At 39.3% G+C, this 26293-nt stretch overlaps 1 protein-coding gene across 17 annotated transcripts in view; it reads right to left on the bottom strand.

Annotated features, from left to right (window-relative positions):
• Positions 1-4327: 4327 nt before the first annotated feature.
• USP45 (ubiquitin specific peptidase 45) overlaps positions 4328-26293 on the bottom strand; it is a 54380-nt gene continuing 32414 nt past the window's right edge. For 16 of the 17 annotated variants that reach the window (XM_040697161.2, XM_040697164.2, XM_046938888.1 and 13 more), the window contains 10 exons: positions 19916-20003; positions 16145-16226; positions 15056-15147; positions 12943-12999; positions 12015-12158; positions 8575-9238; positions 7479-7576; positions 7025-7111; positions 6410-6563; positions 4328-5466 (listed from right to left, as the gene is read on the bottom strand). In XM_040697161.2, coding sequence (XP_040553095.1) covers positions 5333-5466; positions 6410-6563; positions 7025-7111; positions 7479-7576; positions 8575-9238; positions 12015-12158; positions 12943-12999; positions 15056-15147; positions 16145-16226; positions 19916-20003 — 1600 coding nt within the window. In that variant the 3' untranslated portion in view covers positions 4328-5332. The remainder of the gene's footprint in view (positions 5467-6409; positions 6564-7024; positions 7112-7478; positions 7577-8574; positions 9239-12014; positions 12159-12942; positions 13000-15055; positions 15148-16144; positions 16227-19915; positions 20004-26293) is intronic. The other variant, XM_040697165.1, reaches the window with a different exon arrangement.

The raw sequence follows: 26293 nt of genomic DNA, 5'->3' as shown, positions 1-26293 counted from the left end.
GGAAGCAGAACGCGTCACGGCGCTGACCCGTGCCGGGCGCACGAGAACTCCGCTCGCCGCCATCTTTGCTAAGGGCAGACAGGCGGAACGGCGCGGCCCTCTTTCAGCGGCGTGCCTCGGAAGACGCCGCGCCGCCGCCATCTTTAGCGAGGGCAGCACGCTATTTTTTGCCGCTCGGCGTTCTCCATGGCAGCCGGGGTGGTGGGCGGAGCGCCCGATAGGAGAGCCCTGTGGGATCCGCGGGGATGGGAGGGTGACCGGGCCTTCTTCGTGCTGCTGCGTGACGGGCCGGTGGGCAGCCGTCGTTCTGCAACGTTAAGTATGCCCAGCGCCCTCCGATACAGCGCTGGGGCCCAGAGCTGCGCACTGGAGTTGGAGTGGGTGATGTCCAGAGGTCATAAAATACTCGAAATAAATGCTCTTTTGTTCCCTAAAAGCGGTACTGCGTCTTCGTGTTTTGTACCACAGATGTGCCTCAGGCTGCAACGGATGTAAGAAACAGTCTTGACGCTTCAGAAACTACAGGTTTTATATGAATGTGAATACAGAAGTACTCACACTTTATACAGACAGAATTGATACCAGGTCGTTTGAAATTAGTACAATTACAGTTGTTTATTACAAAAATGTCACAGACGTTGAAAGCTTAATGTTGCACAAAGAAGCATTCTGGCTTGCAGTAACAGACTGCGTCTGAAAATACATTTCATAGTCTCACCTCACAAAGAAAGAAATGATTTCGAATCATCTCGAACGATCACTTTCCTATCATTTTTTTGCAGTTTGTTTATAGACCAAAGCAAGAGGTAAAAAGAGCTAACACAAGAGGCAAAGTGATACCTGACGACATGGTAGATAGACACAGATTAAAGATAATCCATTGTAAAATACCGAGACTGAACTGATTCTGTTGAAGACGAATGGCCTTTCATCTGGCTTTCCTTCCCTCTTTGGAGGTAGTTTTTCTCTCAGTGGTTCTCTCAGTGGTGACACACTGGAACAGGTTGCCCAAGGAGGTTGTAGATGCCCCATCCCTGGAGGCATTCAAGGCCAGGCTGGATGTGGCTCTGGGCAGCCTCATCTGGTGGTTGGTGACCCTGCACATAGCAGGGGGTTGAAACTCGATGATCACTGTGGTCCTTTTCAACCCAGGCCATTCTATGACTCTGAAAGTCTTTGTACAAACACTTACATCTGTACAGGGCTCAGCAAAAAAACAGCTACTGACAACTGAGGAATTAAAAACCTGTAAAAAGCAGCGCAAACCAAACCTGCTGTAAAAGTGTCTTGTGAAGTATGCTATCATTTACTTTTTAATTAAAATTTGATTTGCAGATGTTTACTAACATAGAAATTGTATTCCAATGCTTTGTCTTTTAAGATGTCTTCAGTACACCTTAAATGATCCCCTAAGAAATTACTCGGTTTGTTACCTGGAAGTTCAAATAAGAATTTTCTAACACATTTCTTTTAACAACGTAGTTGCATGAATTTTGTGTCCCTTTATGATTCAGTTTGTATTAGCATGAAAAAAAGAAGTCCAAAGAGAAGCAAATAGTGGTTAAGACATCTTGGCCTTTTAATTAATTTATAAACCGGTCTCACCTGCTACTACTTGAAACCCATAAGCAAGAGCACTTCGTTGATGCACACTGAAAGGTGCAGATGGGAATAGGGAAAAGAGGTTTGGCAGACTACAAGGATTTCATGTTCTTAACAAGAACAATTACAGTGTACGTATCTTGGGCACAGAAGTGTAGGGGCTTTTTGGTTTGTTTTCCCCTCACCCTTTGTTTTTCCTTCAAAGTGTATTTGTAGGACATTCTCAGAACAGGCTAATACAGACATTATGTCTGTATACGTATCGGTGTAGTAGATAGGTCGGTGTAATTCTTTTCCCCAACACTTTTTGCCATCGTTAGCCAAATAAATGGCATATAGAGCTAAAGACAACATCTGTATTGATGCCTCATCACTGGAGAAACTTTTGTAGGCGCTCCAGTTGCTCCAAATGCAACTCACATATTCCTCATAAATTAAGTTTCCTTACTGAAGGGTGGGCAGTCACTTACTCGCTTTCTTCCTCACTGGTTTGAAGGCGGTGTTGTTTGAGTGGTCAGCTGCTTGGGAGTCAGCTTATCTCAGATAACTGTGCTGCTGCCTATAGATAGAGCCAGTACAGCAGTAGGGAGAGGCAAGATCACAGTTAAGAGTACCTCTTCCAATAGGAGTTTTGCTAGTTCAAGGTATCCAGGTGTAGGAAGGAGTAGGAAGCACTGTTTTATGGCTAGAGATAGATGAAGGAAAAGTCATTGACTCGGGGGCTAATGGAAACGCCAAACTATAAAGAACAAGTGAAGCTGATGAAGACAGTGGTGCAAAGGGAAGGGTGAAACAAAGAGAAAGATCTTTCCAAGCTATTCCAAATAAGGAAGCAGGCTGCACACATCTGTCGTTTCAGGAAACTGTTTCCTAGGCTTTGTAAATAGGCTCTAGAATCATGTTTAGCATTTTAATAAATACAGGATGTCCTTCTCCATTTTCCAGGAGAGCTCTGAACTTCTGCAGTTCCTAAGAAAGAACTGTAGCAGGTCTTCAGAGTGCAAATTTATGTACAATCATTTGCTACGCAGCCAAATTCCAGCACGTGTAGTCTTGAAGGATAGTCTAATGGAAACTTAAACATGAACTCACATATCTCTTCTATTCTCTAGCATTCTCTTGAGTCATGAATTCTTCATTCTAAAACCTACCGACTTATTTTTACAGAATGCTTTCTTCTACAGTATTTTCACATTTGTTCCCAACTCTGAAATGACTAGAGCTGTTGGGAAAAGTGCTTTTGTCTTCAACTGAAAAAGCCTCATCCAACAGCAAGAACAATGGCCATCTTTGTTAAAGGTGCTGGATTTCTTTAATGTCTCTTTCCCACCACGTTCTATAAAATATCCTAGCAGAAAGAAAATGCTCTCTAGGTGTTACTGAGGAAATCATCCTGTCAGCATACTTCCTGGCATCCTGATCACTTGGGAAGATTTCATCAGTTCAAACACCAGTTAAACTTGGTTAAAGGGAAGTAAAGATTGCCTCAACGAGAGCTTCCCAAAAAATAGCATTAAAAAGGAAAATACAGCCTAAGAAAACCTTGCTCTGCTTCTCTCCTAGTTCTGCTCTCTAGGGAATTAGTTCTAGGCTAAAAAATAGGAGATTACTAGAGGTACATATTTCAGTTCAGTAACTATACATTTTCAGACGTCAGCAAGACCACAAAGCTCAGGGCCTCATCTAGTCAATCTCTGCTTCACAATGGGTCAAATATACTCCATCTGTGGTCTCTAAGTAAGACTGAGTCACAGAAGTGAAACTTAGTCTCCAGTTGCTGCAATTCTTGCTCAGAAATAGTTCTGAGTTTTGGTCAACTTTAGGCAAAGAGAGGGAAGGTGGGTGGAGGAAGACAAAGAGGTAGAAGAACATTTTAACCAACTCCAATCTAAACTTTGTTGTGTTGTTTGTGTGGGGTTTTTTTTTCTGTGTTAGTGTAGACACAGATTAAGGTGTGTTTAGTTGGAATACAGATAGCTAAACGTGTCTGCTTAGTTTCTCTTTTGGGTAAATTGAGACAATTTTAATTGGTAAAGATAAAAAATGACTGAGTTGACCAAGATGGATAGCCTCATTTTGACCCAGCCAGAGTAACCTTTCCTTGGAAAATCTGCGTGACCAGAAGTTCACTTTGTTTGTTTGGACAGTCAGCTCTTAGTGCCTGCAAAAACACTGTGGTTATGAAATATACCTCGGCAGGTTTGACTGAGCAAATCTGTTATCTTCTTGGGCAAAGAGGTGAATGCAAGTGGGATGCAGCTCTGAAACAGAACTAGAGAACAGAAAAGATATGCGAGTATGATAAAACATAGCAGAGATGGTAAAAGGAACAGTAAGTTTTTTCACAGCAAAACATTTCTAGAAATGAAAACAGTAAGCAGAAATAAATGCAGTTTTTTCTCCATCAAAGAGCAAGCTCAACCAGATATGTAATAGTTACAGAAGCAACTTGTATTTAAGTAACTACTTATTGAATAAATAATTACATAGCTTCAAAATCATTATCAGATTTTGACTTCAGACAGTATCTAGCTGGGATGGAAATGAGAAATTACTGAAAGAAGAAACATCACAGACTGGACAGTCAAAATAATGGACACAAGCCAGCCTGCAGTAGCGGGTTCTACAACTAGGAAAGCTGCTGCCCTCCAGGGATGGCACGGGGAAGTCCAGGGATGCATCAGAAGGCACAGGTCATCATTTACTGTCCAACTCACACACACAGTGCAAAAATAATTTATAGTTTATTACTCCCATGAGAAAAGTATTCAGGAACAGATAAACAAATTAATGTTTGGAACCAAAAGTAACAGAATTACCCAGTTACACTTAAACCCCACACGTATTCATACACAAGCTCGTCATACACTGTACATCTGTCACAATCATGAATTTGAAAATTTACTAAATACAGAAGTATCTGCAATTCTTTCCTATCCTAATAGGTAAAATGACCATATATGCTGATGGATTTATGGTGTGCATATATATATATACGTATATATTTATCTTAGAGAATATATACATGCACACCACGGTATATATTTACATTAAAACAGGAGTACACGGCTATACCAGCGCTTGTTGGAGACAGCTGAACACGTGTTAACTATCTACACTGTCACACTGTAGAAGCAATATTTTAATACTTTCCCAACCTATTTCCAACAACATACTGGGAAAGCGCACTGCAGCATTACCCAGAGACATCTATTGTTGTTCTGTTCTGGAAACGCTGCTTTCCAAATTACTACATCTGCGGGCCACGTGCTTTGACATGTACTTGTTTGCAGAAATCCTAACAGCAGACATCCAACCCAGGGATGGGAAGGATAAAGATTCAATTGAAAAGCAGTTCAAGTACTTTATATTGTTACTGTACAGCAGCAAATCCAGGCACTTAACACTATCAGCATTTTTATTCTCACCTGTTCTAGAACTATGGGTGAAAGCTTATCTTCATTAAAATCAAGAACAAAAGTTTCCACTGACCTCACTAGGATAGAACATCATCTTACATTCTAACTGTAAAATTAAAGTGTGTGACAAAGTGCATATTTTAAAGGAACCGTTCAGATATTTGTAATAGCTTGACTGAATTTCAGAGTCAACGTATGGTAAATTCTCTACAAGATAAAGGCACAATATTTACAGGTACTCTTCCTACTGCAGCTTTAAATAAGAGAAACTAAATAACCATTACAGTTTTTTAAAATCAAACTGTTGAGTATTATATCAGTAATCTTTCATAAAAAAGCAGATATGCTTGTGCATTCAGTACTCGTGATTCTGGAACCACCTGAACGTGGGCGTCGCTAACATACACCCACTGGCCTGCTGATGCTCCCATGGCTTCTTTTAAACCTGAAATGCAACAGCAAAGGAAGTTACATTCGTTGCCTTTCACATCATCATTCAACAAATACAATGGATGTTTCAAAAAGCAATAAAGAAATCACATTTCAGAAGCTGATCGGTGTGAAACTGACAACGCTGACAATACGTTATCAGTTCTAGTAATTACTGCATTGGAAGCCTCGGACTGAGGGAGGCTTGTTCCAAAAAGAATTTTAAAATGTTGTGCTTCTGGGAAATGAGCTTCAAATGCAAAGTGATGATACCCAGGACAGCCACAGTGTGTGCTTGGCTCTTGCTCCCTCGTGAAGGGAAGCAGTAAAAACATTTAACATACTCTGACAACTCAACATTGCCTCTGCAAATCATTCACTAACAGGTTCTATCCTAGAATCTTATTTCACTCTGCATGGCCAAAGCATCAAAAAGAACTGGCATTCTCTTCTCCAAATAGCACGAGAAGCCCGACATGACCAGATTTCTTGCTGCTCACATTTAATCACAGTATCCCAGATTTTTAAGCATTAAAAAATGCCAATTCTTAACAAATGGCTAAGATGGGTAAAAATGTACGTAAAAATAATTAAGTTGTTGTGGATTCAGCTCTTACACTAGGATATTTTGAAATACCAAATCTACCACACAATTACAAATTAGAAGGCAGTGCTATTCCTCCGAATGTACTGCTTTGACTAGGAAAAAGAAGAGCATTTTCCATCACTTCTCTGTTTAGTAACTGAACCAAAATTCTGCTGTTTACTCAGCTGTGTGTGGGTTGAATATAGAAGCAGGTCATGCATTGTGTGTACCACAAAAAAAGAGAATTATCTGTAGGGCCCTAAAAATAACATTCTGAGCTAAAACAGTTCAAAATCTCCTTAATGAAAAGAAGCTGCAGCCAGAGGTTGCTTTTTGCTTTACTCAGAGAGGAAGGAAGTTCTGTTGTACGTACCTAGAACGTTTTTTGTGGAGGAAATATGCTCTAGTAATTTCTTGGAGGGCGTTCTGACTTTCACATAAGCAGCATAATGACCGCCTCTCATTGACCCACTGTGCTCCACTATTCCATAAAGGCTGTACAGCACTCTTGCACCATCTGTAACGTTCTGTATTCCCAGAAGCACAGAAAACAACCATGAATTATTTCACAATAAATTTTACAAATCTCTTCATTACCCTTCAACAGCATTACTTTAAGAACACAGACAGACATCTACAGCATTTCCAGTGATGAAACACATTATTAAAAATAGTCAAGAGTCTGTTAACCGAATTCAGTTACCATGGAAGCAGCAGTATCTGTCCTTAACGCCGTTAGATACACTAAAGCCATCAGGGCAGCACAGCTTAAGTAGCGTTAGTTAACATTCGTACTATTTGTTGATACGAATGGAATTTCAGTCAGCTAACATTCTGAGTACACTGCTTGAAAACACTGTCTACAATTGCTGTGGGAAAGGAAGGAATAATCATCATCATCATCTTCATTATCATCAATCCAGTAACTTGTGTTCAGGAAAATAGCAACTGTTAGAAGCACAATAAAAATAGAGATTGAAATGCATACCTTACAAGAAGCAGAACAAAATGGTGCTAGGTCTAAAATCAGTGGGAAATCCACGTGCCTATTTACTTTCCGTAGACTCAAACCAGCCTTTAATAAAGAAAAAAAAGACTCTATGACAAATACTCTGACTAGGTAGCTTTTTAAAGCTACTATGTATTATTATGTTATTAAAATAAACCAAAGCAAGATCAGATTGGAACTTATTGAAACATTCTCCATTATGTCTTTAATACTTTGCATGCTACACGCAAGTATGACAGACAAATAAAAGGTTTCCCTGGATACATCTGAATAGCTAAATGTACTCCGAGGTTATCAGAGATTCAAAAAACCACAAGCATGTTTCAGAACAGTCCTTCATAAAAAAAAGCAAACGTTAAAATGCACAATGACACTTAAATAGTTGCTCATCCACCAGAACAGCAGAGGAATACAAGATGTTTGGGCATTTTACCTGGTGGAATCTTTTCAGATGGAGAATAAGAATAGCAGGAACTGAAGAAATCAGTAGCTGTTTCCGAGCATTCGTGTAGACACCTTCCATTTTCTTTTCTGTATTTATGAATATGACAAGAATTTGTGAAGAAGAAGGAGGACAATCACACAGAACTTACTTTTTTTAAATTTCTGACAGAACAGCTCTGTGTTGCAATGACTTTGTACACGTATATGTTTTCCAAGGGAAATTTTGTGGAGTAACAGAAAAATACTTTCTCATTCTTCTTGTTTTCAATATAATCACCTACCAAGCCTGAGCATTACTTTGATCTGCCTGACACAAATCAGACCGAAAACCAGAAGCACGTTCAGTACCTAGGTCAGTGTGCATGCTGGGATACAGCATTTGCTGCCATAATCCCACAACTTTCCTGTGGAAAGCATTTCACCTGAAATGAACAGACAATCACTGGGAGAATAAATGCAAAGCTGCAAAGTGCAGGTCTCTTCATCCATGCCAACATCATAGCCACTAAGTTAGAGTTTACTTTTCCATTCTTCATGGAAAGCACACACTTTATCCTTATCTTTGAGAAGGGTCTGAAGAGAGGACATCCATTTCAGGATGTCTCCTAATCTGTTGTGTTGAGCGCATAGGACTGGCAACTGTGGCCCATGCTGCAGTGGGAACTGAATGGGGGGCTCTTGGGAAAAGCAGCTCTGCTGTTAGCTACAGATTAAGAAAAGAACATGTCACCAGCACTTCTTTTATTCCCCTGAAAAAATCAATTAACATGCTTAAAGTAAAATACTTCAACTGAAGAATAAATGCTAAATTACATCTACAGTTACATTCTAATATTTGCATTTTCTGTTTAGCCACAAGGGGGAAGCCCATGCTGGAAAAATGAAACATCAGAGGTTGCACAGAAAATCTTGTACAGTGAATCACAAAAACATAGAATGGCTTGGGTTGGAAGGGACCTTGAAGATCACCAAGTTCCAACCCTCTGCCACAGGGAAGCCCACCAACCTCCAGATCTGGTACATGACCAGGCTGCCCAGGGCCCCATCCAACCTGGTCACGAAATGCCCACATACTAGCATGTTACCTGAGGAGTTGGATTTCTTCTGATACTTCTGTTTCCTTTCTGTGCAGCTCTCACACAAAAGCTTGTTGTTCCCCATTAACAGCTCTACAGAGGTAAACTGGTAAAGGCAGGACTGGACAGAACACTCCTTGGAGCTGGTTATATAGCTCTGGGAAAGCGTCTGAAAAGCGTTTTGAGGGTTTGGGGGCAATGAGGACTTGTCTGCTGAGAACATGGAATTATTTGATAAACCTGGATCTCCACAGCTTGACTTTTCATCCTTGTTTATAGTATCACAGAAACTGAGTTTGGATATGGCACTGGAAATCTTCTCATCGTTACTGTCACTTGGTTTGGTGTGTGGCATTTTAACACTGATGTGGTTGACATGCAAAGCAGATGCGTTGCTGCATGAGCTAAAAGCTGTTTGCTTAGAAGCACTTTCACTTTCAGAGGCTTCACTGTCTGCATCAAAGCTGCTTTCAGAGCGGCTGGCTTCTTTCTCGCTGCCCTCTGTCTGACTCCCATTCATGGCAGATTCCACAGTTGTGTCTCTGGAGTACAGCACACCGGAGCTATCTTCCAGCTCTGGCTTTTTGGTTCTTTCCTGCATGATAACAGGGCTTCTTTCTTCTTCATTAGAGGAAACTTTTCTGGCAAGCCTTCTCTCCTGGTTCAACTGATTCTGTAAATTACAGCATTTTAGTAGCATACAGGAGAAACAGAAAACACACCTGTGATCTAAAATAACTTGTAGAAGATGACAAATTCAACACGAATGAAACCTAGCATTTTATCTTCTCCATCTTTCACATGCTTAAGCTACTTGATCTCCTTAAGATCCGTTTAAACTAATATAGGATTAGAAACCTCCATACCAGTCAACTATGATCATTATACTCACTGTGAAATCAATACCTCCTACAATCACAGTGACAGCTGTGGATGGCACATGTGAAGCAGTATTCCTTTAATCTAACTTAAGCTTCTAAAAGGTTCTCAAGTTTAAGCTGGCCTTCCACTAGAGGCCTTAGCTGATGAGCACCTATAGAAGAGAATTCATTTCACCTTGCAGACACTTGTCTTAGAATTAAATAAATAATCTCCAGAAATGTGTTTCTTTATTTGTATATTTTACTTTGTCTGAAGTTGACTTTTTTTTTTTGTATTGCAAGAAGAAAAAGCTTTGCTGTCAAAAAAAAAAATACTACTATAGATTTAAAAGTATTTTAAGCTGCCATAGTCCTAAGTTATCTACAAATTTTTCTTTCATTTGGCTTGTTTCCTAAAGAAATGAGCATTTTTCCTTCCATTGCCTAGACAGAACAAACAACAGAAAGTAAATTTCATGGTTTGCTTCCATAATAGGGAAGCTAAGTGGACAGAAATACCTTCTGCACACTTGGTCATGGGCCTAAGTAGCAGTAAGGATATAATTATAGACATGACTTTATGTTTAGGATTTCCTACTATCTTTAGAATCACTGAATCACAGAACTGATCGGGTTGGAAGGGATCTTAAAGATCATCCATTTTCAATCCCCTGCTATGGGCAGGGACACCACCACCATCAGGCTGCCCAGGGCCCCATCCCTCCCAGCCTTGAATGCCTCCAGAGATGGGGCACCAACATCTTCTCTGGGCAGTCTGTGCCAGCGCCTGCCTCACCACTCCAAATTGACTCGACTCCCTTTCAGTTTAAAACTGTTGGTATATTCCAATTTAGTAGAGGGGACTTCTGGACTGTCTTTGTTACCTATATAGGTAAATCTTGAAGTTTCAGATCCCACTTTGAGTCACAGGTACCAACATACTGGGCACCACAGTTAAGTGCCTAACTTGAAGCCTTATAAGATCTTTATCTTAAGACTATTCCTTAAATATATTCACAAGGAATCTTCAACAGTTACTTATGCTCATCCCTAAATCTTGAAACTAAGTCCAAATGAAGTCAACATAAAAGGCACATAAATTTCTAAATACTTTACCAGGTAGGGCTTCAAGTCACACTGAACACTCCATAATTCAAGTCCTTATACTTAAAAACAAGTAGCAATGTTTAGCAAAAAAGAGTAAAATCCAAATGAAGAAGTCATTAAAACCCCCGAACACGATTGTTGGCTAGGACTACTTCTTGTCTGGGCTGTGTTTACTTTCTTTATAGAGAAGAGGGAGAGAAACTACTGCTAGAAGTCAGAAATTACTGCTAGTGTTCAGGGGCATTACACAAACAATTCTTATAACTTTTAAAACCGTGAAGCTCCTCACTTCAGGAGGAAAACATACCAACCAGTGGTCAGGTACTCTCTTACCTGCACAACCACCCACTGGACGCTTGGATTTTCACAAGCAAACTTACAGACCAATTAACAACAGTCACAGAATATCAATAAACGCTAGTTGAATTCAACACTGCTTGTTTTAGATTAGAAATGTTAATGCTTTATTACAATAAAAATCATTCAAAAAACAACCAAAGTTGTGACAAATACATGTCCAAAAACATGCGGAAACACAGAGTCACTAGTTAGACAGCCATCTCATGTATCACTTATCAATTCTTATTGAAAGCAGAGCTGGTTCCTCCTTTATATTATTGTCTCGCCTACCTAGTTTGTTGAATCCAAACTGTATTTTATTTCCTTAATTTTGAAAGCCATCCAGTAATCGCATTTTTATGCAACAGCATAAACTTTGTTATTCATTCTATTTTGGAATTTTCCATGTCTCCTCTATCATAGATTCTATTTGTCCAAAATCTTATATGGAACATAAGGCTTATTAAAAATAAAAAATAAAAAAAAATTAATAAACACTGAGAGCCCTCGCAATTTTCATTAACAATGAAAGTGCACAATACTTACTGCAGATTAATTTTAATCTTTTTAAAAAACAGACAGTTCTGTTCAGCTAGTGTATTTGCAGAACCCTTTCACTGCCATCAGGAAGGACTACCAAGAGGCTGAACCAAACCCCCTGGGTTACTGAAGGCCAAGTGCTCCATGGAAATCCCACTCTCAGCCTCCAAGAATCTCTGGTGTTGGTACTATTTTCGTTGTGCCTGTTGGCAGCTAATCCCTCAGATGGCTCTAGTACAGACCTGCCTGCTCTCTTAGCTAGTGTTACACTTCGTGGGGTTGCAGCCAGAAACAAATTAAGAGGACAATAAAAGGAAAGCTGGACAGAAAACCTAAACCAACACCAATTGAAATTAACGTGCAGATCTTTTTTTTCTTACAAACACAACCCCATAATTGAAAATCTAATGGTTCTCAATGACTATAATCTCTCACATTTCTAAGAGTTATCTAAATATTTTTAAACTAATCTCTGTCAACTACATATATATATTTAGACAAACAAACAAACAATTGCAGGTACCAATATTTCTTCTCCCGTTGCCCTAGAAACTTCAGAACAAACTCAAAATGACCGGCTAGTTAGATTATTTAAGTTCTTACCTTATCTTTTGTTGAAGCGTGTTTCTTGACAATTTTGGGCTGATTGTTCAGTGTACTGATGGAAGAACAGCTATACTGTCCGAGATCTGCTTCATGCACACTTCTACTTTTATTTGTTCTTCCCAAAGGCACAGGTTTTGCAACCTAAGAAATTAGACAGGAATTTTGGAAAGGATATATGCCTGTTTTTCATTCCTTTACAACACGCGGAAGGGATTAATGTAGGTGGGTTTGTTTTCCGTACATTAGAAAACAGTAACCTACGTTGCTATGAGCCAAACTGGTGTTAGGAAAAAAACACATTTTAGGAAGGAAGGACTAAATCTTACATTAAATACTCTTCCTTAAATGTATGTGAACATACGAAGGGACGGGGAAGAACCACTCTCAATCCATCCTCCTACTCCCACATAAGAATTCCAAGTCCCACAAAAAGCAAAATATATGTCCTACAATGAATACAGCCCCTCCGAAGCTAACAAAGACATTCTCTAAACTATTTATGACAAAACACCAGAACAAGAATTTTCAAAGCTTATCCATTTTCACCCTGACTCATACCTCTTGTGCATTACAGCCTTGCGCCTCAGCACCCTAGTTGCAAACCAGTAAGCTAGAATCTATGTTTTTGGACCTTTCTAAAGAGTTTTATAATCAATCTATATTCTAGAAGTACTACTAATCTCAGATCTGTATATACTGTAAATAACAGTCATTCGTCTTAAGTTTGGTCTAATCAAAAATGATTTTTTCTCTACCTATATAAATACGTACATAAAAATCACATAACGAGCAGACTATGCATACATGTGTTTATAGACAAACATGCACTTCTAGGTTTGAAATGAAAACCGTATATATACATACAGAAACATCTTCATAAAGCAATCCAGTGGAAACAACAGTTATTATGTATTCTGTATCTTACCCTCTCTTCTATTATAGGAAGTGAAAGATCAATGAAAGGTTCTTTTACTGTTGAAATCTTGAAGAAAAAGAGAAAAAGTATATTGAGTGCAAAGAGCAACGCACAGGTTCAGCACATACCTCTTTTTAAACCAAATTATTATCAGAAACTACACAACAAGCTAATCAGTTACAAGATGTATCAAACTACAATGAAGAACTTCCCACAAGCTTTTTTCCTATCTTTAAGAATTTTAAGATAGTTCTCGTTTTCTTTCTAACACTGCATGGAATTCCAGCACACAGACACATAGGCAAGGCCATTCCTAGGCACAAGCCACACCTAGAAGCACTGTGGTGCTCAGCTTCTCTGAGCTCCAGACAGATTTTCAACTCATGTGGGTCTTCTAGATGGAACACAACTTTCTGGACAGCAGAAACAGCAAATCCAGCAGAATTCTGAAGAAAACCTAATTTTTTTAGCACTTCCTGAACCTGGACATTTCAGTGCAGGCACTGATCTTGTATATTGTTCAGCAGCAAGAACTGGTTAATGGCAGTTAGGTGGCAAGTTGTAACCTGGCACTCACAGGGAAGATGATGTCAGGCTTATTGGTTGCAACCAGAAGTTTTATTAGAAATGTTCATATTGCAACATACACTAGGAATTATTAAAATAAAGCCAATTAATGGGAAAAAGCAGTGCTTTTATATTCAGCAAAATACCTTATTGTCTGTTCTGCAGTATTATTTTTCTTTCTATATACCACATAAATTCTAAGCTGAAACTGGAAATATGACTTTACGACTACAACATCCAGTCCAAGCCTGTTCTTAACTTCTCTCCCTTGTCATTCTCACATTCCTTGCAAAACTAATTTACCTTACCTCAGGAAAGACTGAAAAGCAAAGCCTTTAAAAAGAACATCAGTTTGTACACATAATTACTGAACACAGTCATACCTCCAGTTACTGTCATTGTCGCCCTTCTCTGATGTTTATGACCCTATCTTCCATCTGTGACATAAGGACCAGAGGCTCCTCTTAACAAAAAGCTTACATTTATCCATTGTGTGAGGGACTCAGCATGGTTTAAGTCCCCGTTAGAACTATTTTAACTACGCTGACTTGCTGACAGATGAGCAATATTCAAACTGGAGTTCCCCTAGAGAGTGACTTTTCAGCAACAAGCACTAGTCAGAAAGATCTTTGCCAATGCAAGCAAAGGAAAGCGACTGCTAAGCTTGTCCTCATATAGCTACCGCTAGCCAAGCCCTGAGTCCTGTGCAGGCAGAATATAAGAACCCAACAAAAATAAATGGTACACACAAAACACAGACAATGCCTATTTGGTACACAGCTGAAGTTCTTCATTGATACTAGAAGCACATTGAAGTTTAATCTGCACATCACACACAGGGAAGTTTACCTGGCACTGCAGAACTGTGCTCAAGTATTCAGATTGATTGATTTACTTAATCTCTATAATATTAAATATAATGCTTTAAACCAAACCAAACACAAATGTAATATTAAGTTTTAAAAAGTCATGCAAGTAAGATTTTTCTTTTCCAAAGTTAAAGAAAATTATAAGGATAATGGAAAGCATTTATGATGAAATGTCAGTAATATTAATTATGAAAGGAATATGCTGTTCATTAGAGATATTACGTTAATTCTAAAGAACACTTACAGAGAAGAAAGTAATTTTAGCATTTCCCCACTCAATACTAATTCAAAGCAAGTACTTCCCAATTTTCAGGTATACCCCAGAAGACTAGGCAGGAGGTTTTATATTTTAAGATAGGTAAGCATTTTAGGAATATCAAATAAAAATTGTAGCATAACACAGAGAATTACAGAATTTGGAACCTCCAGCCTTAAATTAGATGCAAAATGAAGCCCAGTATTTCAGACCACTTTGAATTCAAATGATCCCTCTTCTTAGGTTTGCAGAGGATAATGCTTTAAGGAAGCGTAAGTAAGTTATTTTAAATGAGAAACTGTCAGTAGTCTTGCTTTTACAGACAAACAAGCAAGTATAAAATTGGCAATACAATTTTATACTTTCAAGACAATGTAATCAAACCAGTATGTGATCTATTCCACATCAAACCAAATTCCAAAATACCTACATTTTCACATTCCTCACACATGACAGTGCTAGTCAATTCACCAACAAAGATCCTATCTATGAAGTTCATCTTCACACCCTCTCTTCCATATGCTGAAAAAACATTGCCTTTTTTTAAATGTGAAAAATAACAGATCCAATGCCACACTATAAGTACAACAAAATTCTAAGATTTATTTTGAAAGCATAATTATTAAACATATTCAAAAGTTTTTAAACACAACACAGTAACTAAGCCATCATATACTGTATTTCAGTATTTAAAAACATCTGTTATTCAGTGATACAATTCCCTTCATACTCACTTTCCCCACCTGCTATAACAAAATAATCATACAATATCTCTCAAGAAGAAGCCTTTAAGTATAATCTCAGGTTTAATATGTAGTATATATGCAGTATTGTATTGCTTTGATACAGACGATACAGAGGCAGACAGGCTGTCAATTTTTCTAAACAGCCTTCAAAACTATAAAACTCAAAAAAAAAAAAAAAAACCCAGAAAAAACGAAAAAAGGAAGTCAGTTCTACGTCTCAACTGTTGCAGATTTGGGAAGGCCAACGTTCAAAAGAGCTTCATCATTATTTAGACTTTAATTAAAGCAAAAAATATTACATTTTTTGAATATACACAAAAGAAACATAATTTTAAACTTGTTTAAAAAAAAACACAAGCATTCTTTTGAAACAGCTTCCCATTTTGGCTTTGTAATTGTATTTCCAGTGCTCACAGTATCAGCCACCTGATAGAAATAACTTTTGCTTACGTTAAGAGGCCTCTCTGAGCAATACAGTAACTGTGGCTATGTAACAAACAAACAGCAGCCTATTTAACAAAGCAAAACTGAATTCTATATATCATTACAGAAGGCATTACTGATACGGTGGCAACTTTTATTCTGGCGGTAGTCTGTACATAAGAACTATACTCTATACTTTAGATATGCACTAGGTGGCACTAGAATAATACGTAACGAAACATTTTAACACGCCAGTACTGTGAGACTGCTGTTTGCTATAGTCAGTTTTGAAGAAAACGGTATTTTAAGACTTCTACATTTTAAAAGTGATTCAATAAAGTGTTTCATACCTTTGACTTTTCTTCTAGTTTCTTCATCTGCTGTCTTAGTTGTTGGATTATTAAATGCTTTTAAGATACCAGTTTGTATACGCTGTAATTTAAAAGATAGTCATAAAATTAAAAAAAAATAGCAAGTACTTACAGTGTAAACATTTTGAACACAATTAATATATGATTAAAAGAAGCACGACTTACTACTGTTATTCATTAACACTGTCAAAGCTACACAAGCTTATTAGCTTCATTATGTAACCATTTCACAATTTCTTACCTACAAAAAGGAGCAGCTGTAGAGGCTATCAACAAACAGTAAGATTTGCAGTGAACAAATGCTTTTCATTTCTTCATAGTTAAGGAAGAAAACAGTACTACAGGGGAACATACTACTAGGGAAAAACACCATAGTACCAGAAAAGTGGTCTATTGACTGGGATACAAAATACTTGAAGGCAGCTAAGGGCAGCTAAGAGCCTTTCAATTGCCAGACTTCTCAGATTCCATTCAACCGTTTTATTACTTTATTTTCCGACACTGTTCATTTCAAAGATATGTCAGAAAATCTTCAAAGATATACAAAACTTTCTATGAATCCATATAAACTTCAGCAACACTGCTCTAAAAAAATCCCCCAAAGTTACATTTTATAAAGATCAATCAGAAAGAAATATACTCTTGCACGTGAGTGGTAGTTGCAGCCTGAAATAGGGGAGTCCTCCCTCATATTTCTCAATTTGTAACTGGGCTAAAGAGGTATTTTTCTGAACTATTTGGATGTGTACACTGCTGGCACCTGCTGACACAAAATATGCCTCTGCCCATCCTGTGATGAGCTGTGAAGAGGGAAGGAGAGGACTGTACTGACTGCACCGCCAGAGAACACCACAGCATGCCTGACCCTGGTTTTCCTCTCCTGGCAAATGTACTTGCTTTCCAATCCAGAAACTCCACTGACAGCCTCCCACGTCAAGGTGCAAGTGACATTTACGATGAAACATGGTATCGAAGTCACAGCTAGAGCAAAGCACCCTTCTAGGAACAAATGGCGATACCAACCGTTCCACGAGTAACACAAAACCTGTGCACCAGCAGGAAAAAAGCTAACAAATAACTTGTGTTTGCAGACAGCAAAGTGCACTTTCAAGCCATCGATTACAGCAGCGTGACGATGGCAGGCAGCCCCAGAGGTCTGGTTTCCAGTTCAGGCACCCATCAGGCTAAGTCATACTCCTACCTTATGAGTATGTGACCTGGCTTGTGAATTAACTCCCGCTGCCCCAAGCTCAGCTTTGTTCATCTTAAAGCCAACAATATACTAAAAGGGCTAATCAATAGATAATTCACAAAGTTGAACGCCATAAATGGGTCTAGGGCCATAAGCGACCCTTTTGTTGGGATTAGCGCGTTGAACCATCTATTTAGGTCAAAGAAAAACACAGTCTTTGAATGGGCAGGGTGCTGCCGACAATGGCAGCAGACATTAATCAATTAGCAGCAGGGTTCAGCTACTTCAGGCCCTGGTGTGAAACAATCTCCATCCCACATTGCTGGGTACGCTGGCCAGGATGTCATTTTTATCGTCATATCGACAACCTTTTATCTTAAAAATCCGCTTGTGTACACACGCACACTAATGGGGACAGGAAAAAGTTCAACACTAGTCTGAGAAGGCTGTTTCGTGAGGCAGGAAAATACAGATAAAAGGCAAAAGTGGAATGTGACTTGTGGGAGCTACATAAGTGGTTATAACTCATGTCATGCTCTGTGCTATACGCATCTCTCCTCAGAGCTCTGGCAGTCAGCGCAAGGCACGCAGCAGGGGCACCGGCCGGCCTGCAGCGTTCAGCTAGGCCTCTGGCAGGTGGAGCACAGAGCACCTCCTGCCGTGCCGGGAGTGGGGCTGCCACCTACACATGCCTCTGTTGGAGCACAGCGTTACAAGCAGTGCCCAGGAGAAGAGGCAGTTGCTGGACACACTTCTGGCTCTGGTGGCAGGCAGCATGCTGCAGGCCTTCCCCAGCAGCGGGCTGAGGCCGTGGGGCTGGGCAGCGGGCAGATGGCAGCTGCAGAGTTCCCAGGGCTGACAATGCCGCTCCCTCCTGGCAGAGAGCAGAACGTGCCCTGACCCGCTCTGTCACACAGTCTACAGACTCCAAATACAAGATGAAAAAAAGGGAAAAAGAAGGCAGAGCTTTCACTAGTCACGACCCGTGGTGAGCAGCCCGAGGTGATGCAGTCAGTGTTTGCTATAATGCACCATTATGGGCAAACAGGGGGTGTAATTGCAGGAAGGGTGGGACCAGCCCTTATGTGCCCAGTGCTGGGGGTAGCAGACATACTCTGCTGCCTAAAATGTCATTTAAATTCGCAACGTGTCCCCTGACCCTTTTATGGTAGCTTCAATAGCTGTCCAGCTTTAACAGATGACTCAACAGACAACTGAAAACACAGGTTATTGTAATGATGGCACATTCACTGATGGGCCAAGAGACTGATGGCAGGGGAAAGAGCAGTGACTAGAGAAGCAGCTTAGTGGCTGCAATGGTTTTGCTTCTGGCAAATCTGCGATTGTGAAGCAAATATACTTTCCAACTTTTCTTACATGAAAATCAACAAACAGCGACTAGAGTTTCCCTCTACTGTAAAAGCAAAGCTACTGCTCTTACTGAATAGAAAAAGGAGCAGCAGTCACCTGCTTCTGTGGTGTGCCTATACCGACACACCACCCTGTAACCGTGACAATGTCAAGGGTCAGCTCTTTCTCCCTGTAGTTCAGTTCTGCTTATTATTAAGTACACTGATGTCAGGGCTCATTCAGTGTTACTCTGGTGTCACAAACTGGGCTCTGTTACAGCTTTATATTTTGTTTCCAGAAGAATTCAGCTTAGGATCATTACATTCCCTGTGTTATCAAATGAGACGGAAGAGAAGCACGCTGGTCAGTACATTGTTTAAGGACCTTCTTTTGACTAGGCTCAGAAAAGGTTATTTACCACAATATCATCTGAAAGGAAGGCTCCAAGACTAAGTCAGGCAGATGAAATCAGATACAGTCAAAATAGCTCAAGCAAGCAAAAAAAAAAAAAACAACCACTTTCTTGTATTCAACAACGCAAGAGGCAGAAACAATGAAGGGAAAGAAACATGAAAAAAAGATACAGGGGGAACATTTTTCATTTAATAGAACAAGTTAAATACTTAGCATACTCAGATGTAGACGTATGCTATATGCTATGCAGAACTATGCAGAACATAGCATGTTGTTTATAAAATAAGTAGTTCTTCACACTTTCTTAAGACAAAAGAAACTTTGCAAGGTTTTATTTTTGTTCTGTTTTTTTTCAGTGAAATAGGCTTCAATGAAAGTTGTGGGCTGACTCACTTTTCGGAGCTGCTCATTTCTGTCGCAAAGCTTTATCCTGACAGGCATTTTTCCTGAATCCTCAGAAGGGGCTTTTTTGTTCGTTTTTTTTTCTTAATAAATGCAAAAAATTCACACTCCCAAAGTTACTGTGATCTACTTGCCATACTCTTTCTATTTGCTCATCAAAACTTTCATCTCAATCAGCAATTTTAAGACACCAACATGAACACGATTACATCACCTTCCTAAAAAGTCATTATTTCTCTCAAGATAACAAAAATAGCCTCACCTTCTCTATAAAGGGCATCTTTAAAACATGAAGAACAATGGAAACACGAAGAATACTGAAGAATGATGATTAGTTTACAATACAGTCAAGTATTTCTTGACTTCTTTAAAAACACACACAAAGGTGTTACCTTTGTTTCTTCAATCCTCATTGCATCCAGCAAATAGTGCAGAAGCTCTTGGCTGTCCTGCTGCTGGAATCCCTTAAATCGAGGAGCCCTGCAAAAGAAGCAGTAAGGAATTTACAGTTACACTGAGAGACAATATCTACGTTAGGTTCTTGTTGGATGCTGCAGGTGCAATCCTTACTGGACCTAATGGGACACTCCAGCTACCTCATGCTTCTCACATCTCACAGCAGATGTGCATAAAGTCTGTGTAGAGTAAAACAGAAGCAGCCTGATAATCTAAATTGGAAAAAGATTATCTTGAAATCTAAGGGAAGTTACAAGGTTGCGCACAGACAAGCAAAATGCACAGGTCAGAATCCAAATAAGAATAAATCTTAACTTCTTAAACAAAAGTATCTATAGCCACCTCTTCAGAAGAGCTCCACAGCCAGCCACTCTACTAATCTGTAGCTTACTGAAATGACTCAACGCTCCCTGCGTAAGAGTTAGCTGCTCTTGTACCATCAGGTAAGAGTTTCTCTTATATTTGCTTCACGTAAGTTTTCACAAGGACCTTTTAACATCATGAATCACGAGCTAGTAATCACACCACAGCCACGTTCAGACTTCTGTTCTATAATCTAATAAACTGCAATACTTAATATCTGAAACTTACATTAAAATGTACAGCGTGACTAGGAGCAAATAAAGCATAGCTTCAGACCTAAAATGGAAAAAGCCTGAAACTGATGGGACAATCTCTTCAAAGGTTTTGATTGACGCAATACATTTGAATCCATGTACCAGAAATTATCAGGTCTGCCAAAGCAGGTAATAAACCAGAGTACACACCTGATAATTTTCCCCAGAGCTGCTTAAGGAATTGTATACCCAACTGGTTTTGAGAGCAGAAAAAAACTAACACCTGAGATGATGGAGGTTCAAATTGCACCAGCCTATGTGAATTCAAAGGAACCCTCCTTAAGCAACCATCAGAACAACCAAGTGTATCCAGGATTTTTCTCCCACTGCATACTGAATACAAAAGCATCACAAATCTTAGCTCTTTTGCAATTCCTGAGTGCACCAAAAAGTTATATGCACAAACCATGGGAGATCATGAAGAATCTAAACTGTTACTGTCATTTATTAACACTGCTGTATTTCCTATCACCCACAGTTCCCTTTATTAATCTGAATAGCTAGCATTAAAGTGAAAATCATGATACAAAGCTCTTTATCCTTCCATTAGTCAAGTTTAGAAGGTGGGATACATTCCTCTAGAACCTCACAACCCTTGGTAAAACCCCTTAAAGCCCACTTCCATGCTGCACCTGTAAGCATGGATGGCACATGTGCTAGCCCTGAGCCCACCAGAATTGGTTCATACAGGGCAGCTCCTCGTGGCCACCCCCCACCACAGCAGCAAGCAGCCTCTCAGGCTGAGCATTTGCAGGGGCTCACAGCAGAAAGCTGCAGGGCTCCAAGTCTCCAGCTGTCCTGTGATCTTGTCTGTGGGGTGCATGACAGCACTCCTTGTATAACTGTGCAACAGCCCTCCTTCCTACACTGTAGTCAGACAAAGTGAAGATTTGTTTTGGAGATCCCCGCTAGCTAAAATGCATTAGAGCTGCAATTGATGAAGATACTGCTTTTCCATAAATAGTAACATCACTACCTTTTGGATTGAGAATACTGACTGTCTGAAATGTCCAGATCACAAGCCCACCTTCTAGAACAATACTCAGATTAGACAGAGAAACAAATCATCTTAAAAAAAGGTGAGCGCACTTCAATATGTTTCATCTCTGGAAACTAAAAGTCTTGACAGAAAGGATCTACATGCCCCAGGAAACATACATCTGGTGCTGCCCTTGTCCCCTCAGCCTCCCCTGCCCTTGGAGCAGCTTGTCCTCCTTGATGGTGCCTGGCACCAGCACCGACAGAGGCCAGCCAGCTTGCCAGTCAGCCCAAGGACGCAGAAGGAACACTGGCACTTGCCTGTAATTTACTGTTACACTTCACTATGCTGGACACATGGAAACTCAAGACCCCACAGCAAAGGCAATTCCAGTAAAAAAAGACCACCAGCAGCATCCACATGGCTCTCATAAAGCAAAGGAGAAAAAGCATCTGTTTCAGACTCTACTAACACTTACACCGGGCTGATGTTGAGCCTGTTTGTGACACGGGCATTCAGCAGCCTAAATCACCAGCATTCAAAACTGCTGATTCCTTCTGTACTGCTCACAGTATTTAAATACACTCTAAGTATCACAATTTGCAGGTATCAATTACATCAACATTATAAAATACACTTAGGAGTATGTGGATAGACACTTTAGATGTTACCTGTACTGAGACAACAATAGTTTCTCACAGCAATTTGGATCTCCAGCTTCTTGCAATCCCTCAGGAGATTGTGCAAATATTCCCTATCACAAACAATCTGTTATTTGCATTAACAATAATTTACTGGCCAAACCACACCTGTCCTTCCAAACTTGATATTCCTCAGATTTTTAATTACAGTCTTGGATTGATTCATCTAAAACAGGATTTGGAAGTGGGTGGGTTTTTTTCTATTTTATTTCCAGTAATGCCACCAAATGGCAGCTGCGTCTCTTGCTGCACAGCAAGAAGATGTGTAGGCTGAGCCATGTGCTAAAAATCTTCCAAAATGTAGCACAGGAGACAACTGGCTGTGCAGAGCTCAAGCAGGAATTTTATCAAACTGGCAGAGGGGACAGAAAAACCAACCACTTGCTCGGTTATTCAATTTTATGAAACGCATCTCGAGCCAGTTTTCATGTTCAGCCCCAGATTGCATGCTCTGACTAACGGGTGCACTGAGCTGTAAATATCTATCTGCATTTTCTCAACACACAGTAATCTCTCTTGCCCAGCCGTGCTCTTTAGCTGTTCTAGGATTCCTGCAGATGAGGCTTCTTTCCTACTTACACAATACAGATATTCGGGTTGGCTTTGGAAATTCCTGCTCGTGGATAGTAGAAATTAAAGGCTACCACAAGAAACTGCATCAGACTTGCAATGTGTCTACAGTAGTGAAACTTAAGTCTGGGCAAGATGTCATGTTAGGAGTGCAGCAGACTGAGTCCATGCAGTACAGTGATAAAAGGGTCCAAGTCCTGAGTCGCCCTCCGTAAGCACAGTAGGAAGTAAATGGAGAAGGAGCTAAGGTGGCTAGGAATCTAAGGTCAGTGCCTAAAATTAAATGCAATAAATCTGGCTTTGTACATGCAAAACAACACGTTCACGTTTGCAAAAATCATATCTGCATTTGTATCTGCTTTTTGATACAAGGCTGATAATACTCATAGTTAAAATGAGTTAATGACACAGCTTTATGAAGAGGTTTACAACAAAAACTGGACGCAGCAAAGCAGGTATACTTTCCTAGCTTTATTTTTAATGCTATATTTTTTTGCATGTGCAGGTCAACCTAAACATTTAATTCCCAATTTTTCAAAAATATCAGTAAGTTCAAACTTGAAGTACTCCTAAGAAATGAAACACTTTGGATTAATACTATTAAAACACTGCTTTTTGCTTCTATTCACATCAGATGTTTTATTTCCAATTAATTTGATTATTAAAGCCAAACAGATTCCAAAAAGCACTAAACCTTTATACTGGATCCAATAAAGCACTCAATTTACATTACAAAATTAAATGAGATATTACCTTGCACACATATTGAAAGGAACATGCACACATTTTAACTTTTCAATTGACTTTTCAATTGACAACAGTTTTCTCATTGCTTCTTTCATTACATAGCCAGGAATCAAGGAAATCTTTGTTTAAAAATCCATATGTAGAGATCAATTCAAGTCTGACAAGCCTGGTTATCCACTGTACTGTTATTTCTTTTGTTTATGAGAAATGTCTTCTTCTCCTGACACAATGAGAATTAAAAGGCATATTCAGCATATCTCCTCCAACATATCCATATTAATAGCTCCTGTATACAGTGACAGAATGAATTCTTGCACTGACACAAACTAGATCTTTGTACTAATAGGACTACAACACATAGGAAAGGAAGAAAAATATACAACTACTTGACAAAGAAGCAGTGAAAAACCCCATCATACCTACAGGAGGGCTTTTGTTGGTGCTTTTAATTGTTGTAGGAACACATCACAAAGTTAATTTTTCAATGCAAAGTAAAAAAAAAAAAAAAAAAACAACACCAAATAATACTCATTTCTGATGAAAAAATATTTTCCTCAATGATATCTGAAGGCAAAATAGTCTATCTGTATATTCCATTCAGTTTTATTAGTGTAAATGAAAGGGAAAAAATGAATCCAGCTATAGCTGTTTTCAGTGGAGCAGCACTAGTTAATCGTTCATTTTATTAGCACACAGTGCATCTGTAATAGGCAAGATTATTTACACACCTCTGTGCTTGTCCTAAATCCTCATCCAGCCTCACGTATATCTACATGCCTGGATTTTAATGGGGGCAGGATGATGAGGATGTAAGTGACCACTTTAAATGTCAGGGGAAGTGACTGTGAAGAAGCCGTGCAAGGTATGAGTCCTTTATTTTGACTGAAAAGTGATGTCATTGTTAGTACTGATATATGGCTAATCGGTCATTCACGTATGTTGAATTCTACATAACACACGTAATTCTAAATATCTGATGTTCCGTGGAGTAACATTTCAGGCTAGTAAACTTGTTTTCTGGAGGGAGCCACAAAATAAAAAGAAAACAACATCAAGAGGGGTAAGGGAGGCATTTACTGGAAAATTCCTACATTTCTAAACTACTATTTGGGAGGAAAAAGGAATTAATCCATGTTGATACATAGAAGTCTGACAACTAAAAGATGTGCACTTTTGTCTCCTTGAAAATATGCTTCAAGCAAGATCCTTGGCAAAAGTGGGGGACTTTAAGATGGTTGGTTGAGCTGACCGCTCACAGATGTGCTGACATATGGAAGCCAGTGCCAATGCGATACAACCTGTTGTACAGTGTCAGCAGTATAATGACAGAACAGGTTGAACTCCTGCTAATGGCCATAAGTGCTGAAGGACAACTGTGACATTCACATACATGCTACTTATCTATCCTCTCACTACTCATCTGGAGACAAGTTATAATTGCTTATCACTTACCAAAATATTTTTCATGATGATCTCACTTCCTATGTTTTTAATAAGAAAATCTGCACCATAACATACCAAGAAAAATAAAGTCCTCTAATTATTTCTACTTTTAATTCCTATCTTCTATTTGTTAAGGGAAATTATGTTATTCTTATCTCAGATCTGACACAGAGTTGCAAACATTCTGCTACCACCAGGAGCTGCACAGGAAAAAAAAACACAGGCTTGGCACATGTAACCCAAATAAAAACCAAGGGACATACCTGCCTCCTCTTGATGGCATGAACAGACAGGATTTAGCTCTCATTCTGATGTGCTGCATGACTTGCTTCATTTTTTTCTGCCTTACCTCCCCCTCAAAGGAAATGCGGTATCATTCCCTTACTACAGTGTACCAAGAACTCTGATACATGAGCAAAAAGCACTTCTTAGAGGTGCCTTTGAATACCTTTGAATGCCTTTGAGGTAATAGCTGACATGCCAGAACAGATCCATTTCCCACTTGACCATCAGAGAGAAAATACAGCTCCTTTTACCAAGTAATGGAAATTTCTTTTCCTTTTCTGTGGAAATTTCTTCTTGTCTACCAGCTGGTAGCCAAGTAAATGCCTTCATACATGAGGTCCATGCATAAAGTTGTAAGACCTGAGAGAAATGTTCTCTTGATATGGACATTCCCTTCTTTCTTCCTCTAATTACTGATATTTTCAATAGCGTTTCATGATAGCAAATTGTACAGGTTAGTTATATAGAATGTCAAAAAATGATTTAAAAAACACCTAAAAACCAAAAAAACAAATAAACAAAAAACCCACAGACCTTTTTTTTTTTCCCCTCTGGCTCTAAATCTGTTGCCTTCCAGTTTCATGCAGCTCCTTGAAGTCTTATGAGGGCAGTTAAATAAGTATAGCTAATTTATCTTCTATCATTTATTGTGTTCTCTTGCGGTAACGTTTGTTAATTTCCTCTTCTGTTTGATCTCCTGATATTTAAGTCCCTCTTCACATGAAGTGTTGCTATCTTTGTCACCTCTCCCTAAAGCTCTGGCAGGGCCTTATCTTGTAATGTTCTGTTCTGGTTAATGTAGGTGCTCCAGCTGCAGACACACCTCTGGCAGACCTAACTAAATTACTATTTTCCTTCTTTACTATATCTACAGTGCTCTCTTAGTTCATCAAGACCTCACAAGATGGAAACACTTCTGCTGTTCAAAATGCTGTACAGCTCTTGCTCCTGAATGGAAGAAGCAAACCCAAA

This window comes from Gallus gallus, chromosome 3 (assembly GCF_016699485.2).
Source record: "Gallus gallus isolate bGalGal1 chromosome 3, bGalGal1.mat.broiler.GRCg7b, whole genome shotgun sequence".
NCBI lineage: Eukaryota > Metazoa > Chordata > Aves > Galliformes > Phasianidae > Gallus > Gallus gallus.
Note: the sequence above shows the minus strand (reverse complement) of the source record. Positions and strands in the feature narration are given on the sequence as shown.